Source organism: Magnolia sinica, chromosome 2 (genome assembly GCF_029962835.1).
Source record: "Magnolia sinica isolate HGM2019 chromosome 2, MsV1, whole genome shotgun sequence".
Lineage (NCBI taxonomy): Eukaryota > Viridiplantae > Streptophyta > Magnoliopsida > Magnoliales > Magnoliaceae > Magnolia > Magnolia sinica.
In genome coordinates, this window is record NC_080574.1 from 4,721,793 (window position 1) to 4,735,217 (window position 13,425).

Genomic DNA, 13,425 nt, shown 5'->3' on the forward strand with positions numbered 1-13,425 from the left:
TCATCTAAATTATGGATGGACCTGATTTTTGGAGAACCAAACTCATTTTTTATGTAGAATTTAATGCTTCGCATGGATTTCACATAATCATCACAGCGGGTCTTGTAAAAATCAGTTGTGCAAATCTGTCTCTCAACTGTTTTCCTTGGCGTGGCCCACCCAAATCATGACCGATATTTGGACATTAGGTCAACATGATCCAACGCATCTGATGGCGTAGATTAGAGAATCACATTAAGGGGAGACCCACCCAAGAGTTAAGACTAAATAGGTTTTGATGTGCTTTGGTTTCCTGCATGAGACCCGTTTTTGCAGTGCTGGAAGCAGCTCAGGGTAGCAATCGCAGGCTCGTGAGCCAGACATGTTTTAACGTGAGGGCACAATTCTTCCCTAGGGTGCGGTTGGTAGCGGATCACTCCTCTCACACGCATATAAATCGTGTGAAATCTTAAGACAAGCCGTGCGAACAGCAGGATGAATGATTAATCAGGTCGTTTATGCATTAAAAGCAGGCAGTTAAAAGATAATTATCCAGTTTTTACATTTTTGCAATATTTTGCCAAAAAACCAGAAAAGAATTAGCTTTTAGAAAGTGCAGTTTTCATACCTAATATATCCACAGCTCAAGACCTTTGCTGACAAGCCCCATGAATGCATGAGTAGGATTCCCAGCCCAACCCTGTTAGTATAATACAACAAAACCCATGAAAGGCTGAGTTAAATCAAATCATTTTTAGTTTCTATGAAAATGTAGCTAAAGAATTTTCCTCTTTGCACTGAAATAATTGACAATACAATACATTGTATCCAACATTACACTCTTAAACAGAGGATTGTTCAAGAAAAGAGAACAATCTTTGTTCTGATAGAATCAGTCCACACGGAAGGATTTGAACCTGAGTAATGGAACCAAAACCCATTGCCTTACCGCTTGGTCACACCTCCTTTAGAAATGTTACCTGACTACTTCTTTCCTGTATTTCAAATCCTCGCGTGTGGTACCCATGCTCATTACTAAACTAGTTGAAAAGATGAAATCAACCAAGGTATATATATATATATATATATATATATATATATATATATATATATATATATATATATATATATATATATATATATATTTTAATCAAAGGTTGAACCAATCATCAGAAGAATTAGTCCAAATTTTTGGATACATTAGGGGAAAATGAAACTTCAATAGAAGAGAAGCAAATGAAATGCTTTCATAGAACGTTCTCGTAAAGTACATCTATATGAAATGTCAATGACTGCGACATTCTTTGAATCATGTTATCCCTCTTGGAATATATGAAGATCCATCTTCATTCTGATTCAAAGCATGTCTTCTTTTCATGTTTCTTGCCCGTAATGTGTGGAGAGAGCAAATGAGGTTACCAACTCTTGATATCTAAGAACAGAATGACGAGAGGGTCGGTCGTCATTGGGAATGCGTTGCCTGTCCCAGGGTTGCATCTTCCGTTGTTTTTAAATATTTTTGCCATTTATAAAACAAATGCACCTTTTTCTTGATACCTTTCAAAAGAAAAAAAAAATGCATCTTTTTTTTTTTCCTTCTTTTTTTTGTTCTTTTTTTTTTTTTTTTTTTTTTGAAAGATTACAAATTTTTATTAAAAATGAAAATGCAAACAAACCGAAAGCAAAAGCAATATAAAAGTGACGCCGAGTGGCAGCCCAATAACAGCCCAAGGAAAATCAAATTACATCCCTTCAAATTTGAGAAATGCCTTGAACCATAATTTGGACAGTTTAATTTGAAATGAATTACTATCAAAGAACTACAACTTTTGAACATGTTTACTGAACAATGATAACCTCTGATTCATGGACACTTGGTTGTAGAAACAGGACTGTTGGATATTTTTTTCATTTTTAGCCATCCATTAACTGTCTACCAATATAATTTTTGGTCCTTTATACATCTAATATAGGAACCATAATTTGGACAGTTTAATTTGAATAACCTGTATGCTTGCGCATGTGTGTCATCCATCATACTCTCACCATTTTCATTCGTTGGGAACTCGGGCATTGTATTCTCAGATTGTTTGACGTTGCTATCTGAACATTCTTGAGACCAGTATTATGGGACTGGAAGAGATGGTGACTTTTCAAGCACAGGCTGCTATTATAAGAGGCAGCAGCCCCTCAGCCTGCACAATCCATCAATGTGAATGCACAGGAAAGCAAATTACAAGTTGGTTATTATCACTTTATTATATTAGATTCTGCAATTCAATTCAATAGTATATCCAAACACAACCTAAAAGTCTTTAATCTGCAAAATGCATAAACTCATCAAATTGCCGTATCAAACCATATATGAAACCAACATTCACAAGTCGATGCTTGTCCATGGTACTACTTAAAATACCAATTTTCATGGCTCAAGCCTCATAAATCCAAGTAAAGATCTAAGAAAACAAATATGGTGATGATCAGAGCACCATAATCCCTTAAATCTTTATAAAACTATTATTATCATCATCTTAGCCTTTTTCCCACAATGTAAGGTTAGCTTATAAAAGGTAGATTGGCAGAAGTTCCACAATCAGCTGCCCACCAAATACAGCCATCTCCTTCACCCGTGCTCTTGAACAAGGATAGCTGATGTCAACAAGAGATAAGTACTATCTACAGAGAAGTGATAGATGGTCTTCTAGATTTTAAGAGTAAGATGCACCATGTCCAACCTTTGCCTAGGTGATTTTCATGTTGTGGCATGTCCTGCACACAACTCATTGGCAGGAAACGCAGGACTGCATGTGAAACTTCAAATATAAAGGCGTGCTCTTTGTGATCATCTGTTGGAAGTGTTTTCAAGGATTTCATATTCTCCTGCTTAGACAGATTAACTAAACATGAAGCCGTCTTCCTACTTCAGCTTTTATATGCAATATATTGAAACAAAAATAGAAAAAAAAAAAAAAAAAAAAAAAGACAATAGCAAGAAAGAGAACTATCAAGATGAGAAACGGCATCATGCAGCTTGCATCATACAAGTTCTAAACTTCTCCATCATCATGATAAACGTGGCAAAGTCATTTGGTGACTGGGACTGTTGATCTAGTGGGTCACCACGTTGAGAGACCATATACCAAAAGCAAGAGTATGACTGTTGTAGCCATCCGATCAGTAGCCTGCAGAAAGGAATGGTTGGAACAAGGGCCACATTAGGCAATCACTATGATTTTTTGCCTATGGCCCCATCCAAGCTGTAGCCCACCCAATCAACATTCCTGCTCACCTAGCATGTTCACCATGCGTGCCACGAGTAGCTGCATAGAACTATGACATGAGGCGCATAATAGCATTTCTCTTTCAAGATACTCTCCAGTATTTACAGTTCTACAATATTTTGCCAGATAACCAGAAAAGAATCAGTTTTTAGAATGTGGAATTTTTGTACCTAACATATCCATAGCTCATGACCCTTCCTGACAAGCCCCATGAATGCATGACTGGGATTCCCAGCACAACCCTGTTTAGTATAATAGAACAAAACCCATGAAAGGCTGGGTTAAATCAAATTATTTTTAGTTTCTATGATAATGTAGCTAAAGATTTTTCCATTTTGCACCAAAAGACTTACAATCCATCGTATCCAACATTACACTCTTAAACAGAGGATTGTTAAAGAAACGAACAATCTTTGTTCTAATAGAATCGGTCTAGGACGGAAGGATTCAAACCTCTGAATAACAGGACCAAAACCCACTTGGCCACAACTCCTTTGGAAATATTATCCAAATGGTACTTCTTTTCCCTATTTCAAATCCTCCGTACAGTACCCATTCTCATTACTAAACTTGTTGAAGAGATGAAATATAACCAAGATATCTTTTTAATCAAAGGTTGAATCAATCATCATAACAAGAAATAGGATACATTATGGGAAAATGAAACTTCCATGGAAGAGAAGCAAATGAAAAGCTTTCATAAAAATTCTTGTAAAGTACATCTGTATGAAATTTCAATGATTAAGGCATTCTTTGAACCATGGTTATCCCTTTCGGATCACATGAAGACTCACCTTCATTCTTAGGGAGATTCAGAGCGTGTCTTCTTTTCATATTTCTTTCTTGTCATGTGTGGAGAGAGCAAATGAGATTACCAACTCTTGATATCTAAGAACAAAATGACAAGAGGGTCATTCTTCGTTGGAAATGCCTTGCCTGTCCCAGGGTCGCATCTTCCTTCGTTTTTAAATATTTTTGTCAATTATAAAACAAATGTGGCATTTTCTTGATACTTTCAAAAAGAATGCACCTTTTCGTTGATTCATCAAAGGTATATTATGATCATCTGGGCAATGAACTCTTTAAAACATGCTTTTCAAAAATAAGAATTTTAGTGGAATCCACACCAAAACATCAGCTTCCGCATCGAGAAATTGTGAATTTGGAAGATAACGTCTATTTTTGTTCCTACCCTTTTTCTTTTTAATAATTTCAGTAGGGCCTTTACCAGAAGAGAAAGAAAGCCTCCAAAAATAAGTGTGTGCTTTAAGTGGCAAGCACACATATCCTTTAGCAACTTCCGAGTAGAAACCTCCAAAATGAGAATGTGAAGGCTGAGTGTCAGTGCAAACCCAACTAAAATTCTTTTGAAGAACCATTTAAAAAAAAAAAAAATTAAAATTAAAAATCCTGTCCACCACACGATACCTTATACATTATTTACTAACAGACAACATTCCTTAAAGCATTACAACTGACACATCATCTTCATCATAGCATTATCCCAGGTTTTTGGAGTCACGAACAAAAAGCACACATTCTATATTTAAAAAAATGCCAGTTGAGAATGGGAAATAGGAACCAATATCGAACACCGTTCACCTAAAATTTTGGGCACAAACCATAGAAAAAGAAAATGGCAGCAATTACCAAACCCTCATCTATAATTTAATTTGATTTTGGCAGCAAGTAACACATAAACATCTACAATCAAATCCAATATCATTAGGAAGGTGAAAGTTCCATAGACACATCTTGCTAAAGAGATACAGTCCGTCTATAGAGTACTTCATTATCGCTCTCATCCTCTTCATCCGACACAAGCTCGCTCCCCGGCATCTCCAACTTTCCACCCATACAAAATGATGGCCCCACACTCTCCATTTCGATAAAATCAGCCTGTAACCTCTCTTCAAACCTCTGATCACTGCAGTTAAGGAACCATGCCAAACTACACCTAATCCCCTTACTGGCCAACCTCTGATACCGAGGCTTGATCCTTGACTCCAAGCTATAAGTTAAGTATTCTGGAAACTCCACCAGCTCTTGCATCGCCCGTTTCATCTCACTCTTAAAAAAGTAGAAGCTGTTCTTCATGAGCTCAACTCGAAGAGTGACCAATTGTGGGCATTTAACAATCATCTTTGCCACATCATCGACCGATATCCCCCGCCCACGAAGAAACTCGACTGGCTTCAAAATAACATTCTGGTTAAGGCTAACAATCTGAGGCATCTTCTCTATCGCCCGAGCGAAACCTTCTGGATCAATCTTAAGCTTCAAGTTGAAGAAGTACTGCTGAGAAGAAAGCTTCGCTTTCAAAGGCAGGCCAAGAATTTGTGGGTATTGCGTGACAACCGAAGCGATCGATTCCCGTCTAATACCAAAACTAAGCAAACAATCCACATTCAATTTCATCGTCTCCTCCAAATCGTACCCAAGGATGTATGCCCGCTTCTCCAACATTCGAGCCAAGACCTTCTTCGGGATTCCCAATGAAACCAAGTAATCCACGATGGGCTTGATTGTGGTCCCCACCCGCATGCCCAGGAAGTATGGGTACTGTGTGACCATTGGCCCAATATCTCTCGGGCTCACACCGATACTGACCAAATACGCAACGGAAGTGCTCATCGTGCCCTCGAGCTTGAACCCAAATAGCTCTGGGTATTTCTGCAGCACATAGGGAATGTCCTGTTTCTCGACATCTAGACCACGGAGGAATTTCACAACAGGGACGAGCTCAACGACAACGCTCGCATGGAGGACCTGAGGGTAGTTCTTGATGAATTCTCCGAGCTTCGACCTCTGAATTCCAATTTTCTCCAAATAGCCCAGAACCGGGATCGTATTCTTCCTGACACTGCAGCCTAGCATTAGGGGGTATTCATTCATGTCATCAATTGTCAGGCCTAATTTTTGTAGGAACTCAACTCTTTCTTTCATGACTTCAACCGTCGATGGCAGCTCAAGGTGTTCTAATTCATCAGGGATGATTCCGAGAGATTTCAGGTAATCGCAGATGATGACGCGAGAGACAAGCTTCTCCTTTCGGCCTTGGATTACGCCCCAAGTGACGGACGGCATTTCATATTCAGGGAATTTACTTGATTGGGTAGAAAAGACACGATTTTGAAGCATGGGTCTTGAAATTTGGGTTGTCTTGGAGAAATTGGTTGATGGAATTTGGGGTTTTTCATGGAGTTTTCTAGATTGAGTCCAACATAACAGATTTTGGAACCTGGATTTCGAATTTTGGGTTTTTTGGTGGGGTTTGATGGATTCATTTTGGCGACTTCCATAGATTCCGATTGATTGTGTTGAATATGAGCGATTTCGGAATCTGGGTTTTGAAATTTGAGTTGTTTGGCGGGGTTTTATGCATGGAATTTGAAGATTTTCATGGAATTCAATAGATTGTGTTGGATATAAGCAATCATCGAAACTGGGTTTTGAAATTTGGGTTGTTTTGGGGGGTTTGATGTCTAGACTGTGGGGTTTTCGGGAGGAATCGATGGAAAGGAAGATTGAAGCATGTTTACGAGAGATTTGTATGGAGACATTTGGATTTGAGAAGGAATTTAGAGTTCTTTTCCGAAGCAGAGAGTTCATTTCAGAAACCCTAGACGACTTCTCAAAGAGGAGGAACGGAAACGAAAGAAGACGACGACATTGCAGAGAGGCAGAATGAGAGAAGAGGAGTAGGAATTAACGTACGCACCTGTGGTTGCGAGGAAACCAGTCTTGCTAACGTGCGCGCCCTGAGAACGGAGAGGATGATGGTTCTCGAAAGAAGGGAGAAGACTGCCAGATGATGCGAGATGATTAAGCGTTGAAAGGAGGAGATTGAAGGGTTTTGATAGGGTTTTTCATCGAAGGGGGCGGCGGGACGTGACCGAGGGAAGGAGAGGTTTTGGAAGCGAGGGTTTTCATCCAAGCCCATATCCAGACGCGGATTGCGTACTGTTGTGCATACCGTGATGTATGTGTATTATCCACACCATCCATCCGTTTCGTCCATCTCATTTTAAGGCGTAATACCAAAATTCAAGCACATCCAAATCTCAAGTGGACCACACCATATGAAACATTGGGGATAATGACGTCCACTTTTGAAACCTTCCCATGGCCTACAGTGATACTTATTTGCCATCCAACCTGTTCGTAAGGTCACACTGACGTGGACGAAGGCAAAAAACAGGTATTAGCTTAGCATGATCCAAAACTTCTGTGGCCCTAAGAAGTTTTCAATAGTAGGCATTCAACTCTCATTATTTCCTGTGTTGTGTTCTAATTAAGTTTTTGTATATGCTTCGATTTTGGATTCAGCCCTAGAATGAGCTGAAAAAACAGATGGACGGTGTGGATAAGACAACTACATTGGGCCCCTCTCAGTACGCAATCCGCGTTCCAATTTTCCAATGCCTCTTTGGGATGGAGGCTTCCTCCTTACATCCGTGAAACTGAAAGATCCTATCCATACGATAAGAGTCTCCTGAAAGGGCGTTCATTGGATTTTAGGAGATTCCTGGGAAAACAAAGAGGGCATATTTAATAAACGGCGAGTGCACATCAATTCAACGGTTGGGATCACGTAATCAGGGACCTCGCTTGTTTCTAGGGGTTGCATTCAAATCAGCATCAGTGAGGTGTTTAGAATAATCTCAATGGAATGACAATCTCGTTCTCCTTTCAGATCCTCGTGCGTAGTTGATACACAATTTATGCTGTCAAGGCATTTACAAGAAAAGGCTGAAAGCATAAATGTTGAAAATATGTACATTTTTAAATTTTAAAAATAAAATTACTTTAAATGTGTCTTTATAATTATTTTCTTTACTACATGCAGATGTGCCAGAAATGAAGGAAAAACATGGTAAGATGTTAATTCTCAACCATGAGAAAGAAAACACTGTGCACATTAGGAGGTGTTTGATTTTTCATTTCTCCCAAAAATATACTAAAATATCAAAGAATTAATTGTCAATCTAATTCCTGCACCCTTCTCAATGCTGATATTGACTAGTTGCTTTTTGAACATTAAAACTGAAGAGGTTTCATTTCATTTGGGGCCTACTGTAATCTAGCTGACTTATCCACACCAACAATCTGTTTTGCAAGCTAATTTCAGGGCATGAGCCTAAAATTTACAGCTTATCCACACTGTCCATTTGAAGTTTTGGATCTACTTATTTTGGGCTCATTTGTCCTAAAATCAGCCCACAAAACAGAGAGGCGACGTGGTTAAGGCAGAAACATCATTGTGGGCTCCACATGAAATTTGCACCCTCATTGACTTTAGTATTCAAAAAGCAACCCGTCTACATTAGCATTGAAAATGGTGAGGAAATTAAATTAGTAATTAATCATTCGGTGTTTACATGTACTTCTTGGAGAAATGAAAAATTATCAAATACCTCTTAAAGTGCTATTGGGTTTCTAGGAGAAAAAAATTCTCTATGGCTAGGCTTTGAGATGGCAAAGAAGTGTCTCAAATTAGATCCTTACACTTATATTTATAGGCTTCTATTTTTTTATTTTAAAAAAAATAATGACGAGAAACTAACTCAATTATCTCTTATATTATTGTAATAATGAGATGTTTCAAATTATCATACTAAAAAAAAAAAACGAATTTGAGGTGTCTATGAGCCAAGATAGGGCTAGCCCAAGCTCTATCCGAGAACAACTCTCATTGTTTAATGTAGGCTCAAACTTGGGCCAAACCTTTGATGGACCGAAATAGTCTAACCTGTGTCCCCTTAAATGTTTGTGCTAGGCCCAAGCTACCGAGAGAGAGAGAGAGAGAGAGAGAGAGAGAGAGAGAGAGAGAGAGAGAGATGAACCTATTAAACGGCCACAAGCCTGTGGTTGGTCCAGTTGCGGAGAGAGAGAGAGAAGGGTTGGGTTGCTGGAGGAGGAGGATTATAATTTTTTGTATATTATATAATTACCCTTAACCCTAATGGGTTAGACCAATGGGCTGTTGGATAGGTCCATGCTCAACCTGACTGGAAAGCAGAAGTTTAAGTCCGATGCCAACCCTCAGGCCTAATACCCTAACCTAAGTCTGGCCCAAGGTGGGCTGGGCGGAAAAGCCCAATGAACTATCCTGGCACATGCATCACCCTAAACATAATTTACAACCTTTTATCAAGTTGATCAATTGTGAAATCTCTACCACTATAGTCTGCCCCGAGGGATGACTACACACCAAATTTAGTAGTAAACCAGAACTTATTTATTTCAATCTCCAGTCACTTATCCCAAACTGTAAATTTGATCACACTCAATCAGATAGGTTTGATTTTATAATTAACGCCCTGTGCACATATTCATAAGATCAAAGAGGTTTAGAAGGATGTTGCTAATAAAATTTAAGTTCGATGGAGGAAGTGGAAATGTTCCCTTGAATTTTTATGCGATCACCACGTATCAAACAAATTGAAGGAAAACTTTTATAGCGCAAAACTAATTATGCTTTATGACACAAAATATTGATTAGTTAAGGAGTCACATATTTCATAGAATGAAAATAGCTAAAATGAGAATATTAAGATGGATGAATAGGAATTTGATAACACACATAATTAAAAACAATTGCATTCAAGGGAATTTAGAAATAGCACCAATAGATTATAAGATTAGGGAAAGCAGATTTAATTGGTTTGGCCGCATACAAAATGGACTAACAATTGCATTGGTTAGAAGGAATAAGTTAGTTCAGTTGAAGGTGCTAAATGAGCAAGAGGAAGACCTAAGAAGATATGGGCGGAGATAGTAAGAAAAGACTTGAGGATTCTTGGCCTAATTGATGATATGGTCCATTATTGGGTAAAATGGTGAAACAAGATTCATGCAACCGATCCTAAGTAGTTAGAATAAGGTATAGATAACACCAACTAACCCTAATTACTTTGGAAAAGGCTTATATGACAACGATACACAGTCTACATCGCCTCACAAATATTCAAGGAAAACGGTTTAGCGATCCAGGTGACAATATTCCAGTGTGGGAGTTCTTTTGGATACCACCCATACATGGTGAGGTCCATCACATAAAAGGCTTGGATCCTGGAATCATCCCCTAGCATGCATAAAATCCTGTCCGCTAATAAATGAGTACTTTGGCTGATGACTGGGACCCATAACGGGGTTGGCTCTGGTGGTACCAGAAAGAAGTGGGGCCCACGTAATTTATTCACGAATGTCCGTCCATCATATGCTTCTACTCACCCTTAGGTAGGCCACCCTTAATTTTCATGGGAGGCCCACCATGTTGTGTATACAGAATCCAAACCTTTAACACACTTCATCTGTCACTATGAAAGGTTAGGACAAAAACCAGGATGCTCTCTAACTCAGGTGAGCCCTGGTGAGAATCCATGGTCTGCATCCCCTCCCACCTTGCTCACTGTTCTGTAGCCCACTAGAGTTTTAGATTAGAATTGATTTTATTTTTTTTTCAGGAAACTAATTTAGGGGACGGATCCGATGGACGGGCTGGATGTGATACATACACGTTGTGGCCCCTCATCTGTAATTCCTCACAGGTTGACTATTTAGTTGTATAAAGCTCTGTTATACGTTTGCTTGGGTTGAGCGGAATAAGCCAGGCCTCCACAGGATGGGTCTGTGCCTCTGGGAATTTCACTATTTCTATCATAGTTCAAGTTTTATATAGAAGGGTTTGCCGGAATACATTTGCTATAGAATACATGGGAACTTTATCCTTTGGATATGGTTCACCTTTCAATGATCCAAACCGTTTATATGATGGGACTCGCCCAATAAGTGATGACCCAAAAACAGAAGAGCTAATGGATTGAAAATTTCAGATCTTTTATATATGATTCTTTTCCATTAAATATGGACGTTCTCCTTGACCTTTAAATAATCAAATTGTTCAAATATTCAATGCAAGAGTATTTTTGGCTATCGTCCATCCACGGTAAGGGCCATCATATAGACGGTTTGTGTCGTTAGAAAGAACCATGATCCAACTGCTGAAGTGGCAACGTATCTATTGCAGTGGGAATGTATTCTAGCAAAACACTCATTGGAAAGTGGAAACCCAAACGCACTGGAGTTGGGAGTTGCCTCTCATTTGAAACCCAAACACGGTGGGAGTTAGTTTCCACCATTTGACTGTTATGTGCGTTTGCCGCAATTTGTAAATTGCACCGAAGGCTCATGAATCTAGCTTTGTTTTCTCTCTATAAATGAGCCACTAGAAAGCTTGTTCATTAGCATTTTATTCTTGCTGTTCGTTCCTGAAGCAACCCAGTCCAAAGGTACCATTTCTACTCTCCAAACGAGAAAATCATGTTTGGGTGCCCAATTAAAAATGAGTTCTTCTCATTTGAGGGTGCATTTGAAAATTTCTGATATTTGATGCAACCAAACATATCCTTAATCATAATTATGTATTAGAGTTCATGAATGTTTCTCATCAAAATTACTTTTAATCTGTACCCAAAAGAAATATGGTCTCTAAAACATATAAGATTAACTCCAATGAGATTGGCTCATTTTTAAGTGGCATCCAAACAGGCACTATGTTTTCTATTTTGTGTTTTATATTTTAGTAATAATGTAGTGGATCATACTCATGCAAAAACCAACATGGATCCTGCATCCATGTTTGTCAATCCAGACTGTCTAAATCATGGGTCCCACCAGGTGAGGTTAGCACAAAAACATATGGTTAACTTAGATTCATCCAATTTGTGTGATTTCTAGAATATGCCCCCATCTAGAGTAGGCCTGATTTTGAATGGTCTGGATCATAGACTAAGTAGCAGTTTTGGAGTGACCTCATATCAGCCCATATCGGTTCATTTCGGCCAGTTTTGGTCCATATTGGTATGATGACTCATTTCATTTAGGAGGGGAAGCCTATATCAATTTCCCATGGTATGATATTTAAAACCATGGTCTGGATTAAAACTACCTGTGGCTAAGTTTAAATAATGACACGGTGAATCTTATTGGAGAAAGAGAAAGGAACCATGGACACTCATCACCCGTACTGTGGGGCGCACTTACATATAATCTATTGTGGTCTCTTTAAGGTGGGCCTTGTTCCACTAATGGTATTATGAAATTTCTCACTTTCAAAACTTAGGAAAAGGGGGGAGATTACCGTACAACCTATGTTGATCTTGGGTTAGGGGTTGCGACCGACTGCGTAGGCCCATTCGATTTTTTGTCCCGCGATGACAAAGGCCATGCTTGAGCCTCTGAATGATGTCCGTCGGTCGAATATAAGCCTGATTTTGAAGCCTCATTGATAATGTATGGGACTGGATCCTTACTCTTTTGAGTAGGGCCAGCCCGAAAAGTTCAAAATCCTTCCTGAAGCTTACCACAGGCCTCGCCCCTTGGTGACCCCCACCCTGGTCAGGTCCATTGCCATGTCTGTCTTGGAGGTCCTCAATTGAGGGAATTGTAACTATAAATCCATTAGTTATCTTCTTATTATTATTCTTATTCTAATATGAATTCCAATTTTTTCCGTTGTTTTCAAGAAATCAATTACTCAGAAGAGAGTAGCAGAGAATAAAGAAGACAATCAATTGAAGTGAAGAAATCAAAGAAACAGTAGAAGGTAAGGAGAAGCTAAAGTCCCTAGTGGGGGTGGCCAACAGTGAAGTGTGAACTGACAGTGGGTGTACTAACAAGCTAACCAAAAAAAAAGGAGAAGCTAAAGTAAAAAAGAAAATGGAAAAGGAAAATGGATACCTTGAGATCATATTGACAGTTGGGAATTGCCGAGGCTGCGGGAGGAAAGTGAACGGATACTTGAGAGGATTAAAAGGTTAGGATTTTTAAGTTCAAAGGACTCACCAACGTCTTGGATCGATTCTTTTTTGCAACCGTTCGAGCCCAAGTTATTAACTCCTCCCTACTGTTTTCAGGCATGGAAGATGTGCAATCAGATGGCAAGACCTATAAGCTTGTTGTGAAGGAAACAACAACAATGGATCCACATACTCTTATACGGAGAATTCAAAGGAAGAGCAATAGGGAGGCGGAGCTAGTTTCCGTTTCAAAACCGCGTGAGAGAGATTTCAAAGTGGGAAGAGAAAAAAGAGGTTCGAGTTTTTTTTTTTTAAAATGATTTTTTTTTTTAAAAAAAAAAAGGGGGCGGGGGAGCTTTTAA

At 38.9% G+C, this 13,425-nt stretch overlaps 1 protein-coding gene across 1 annotated transcript; it reads right to left on the reverse strand.

The window, feature by feature from the left end:
• Positions 1 to 4,906: 4,906 nt before the first annotated feature.
• On the reverse strand, positions 4,907 to 7,229 carry LOC131232404 (transcription termination factor MTERF4, chloroplastic). Its single transcript, XM_058228628.1, has one exon. The coding sequence runs from the start codon at positions 6,870 to 6,872 to the stop codon at positions 5,019 to 5,021; it is 1,854 nt and encodes a 617-aa protein (XP_058084611.1). The 5' UTR covers positions 6,873 to 7,229; the 3' UTR covers positions 4,907 to 5,018.
• Between the last annotated feature and the right edge of the window lie 6,196 nt (positions 7,230 to 13,425).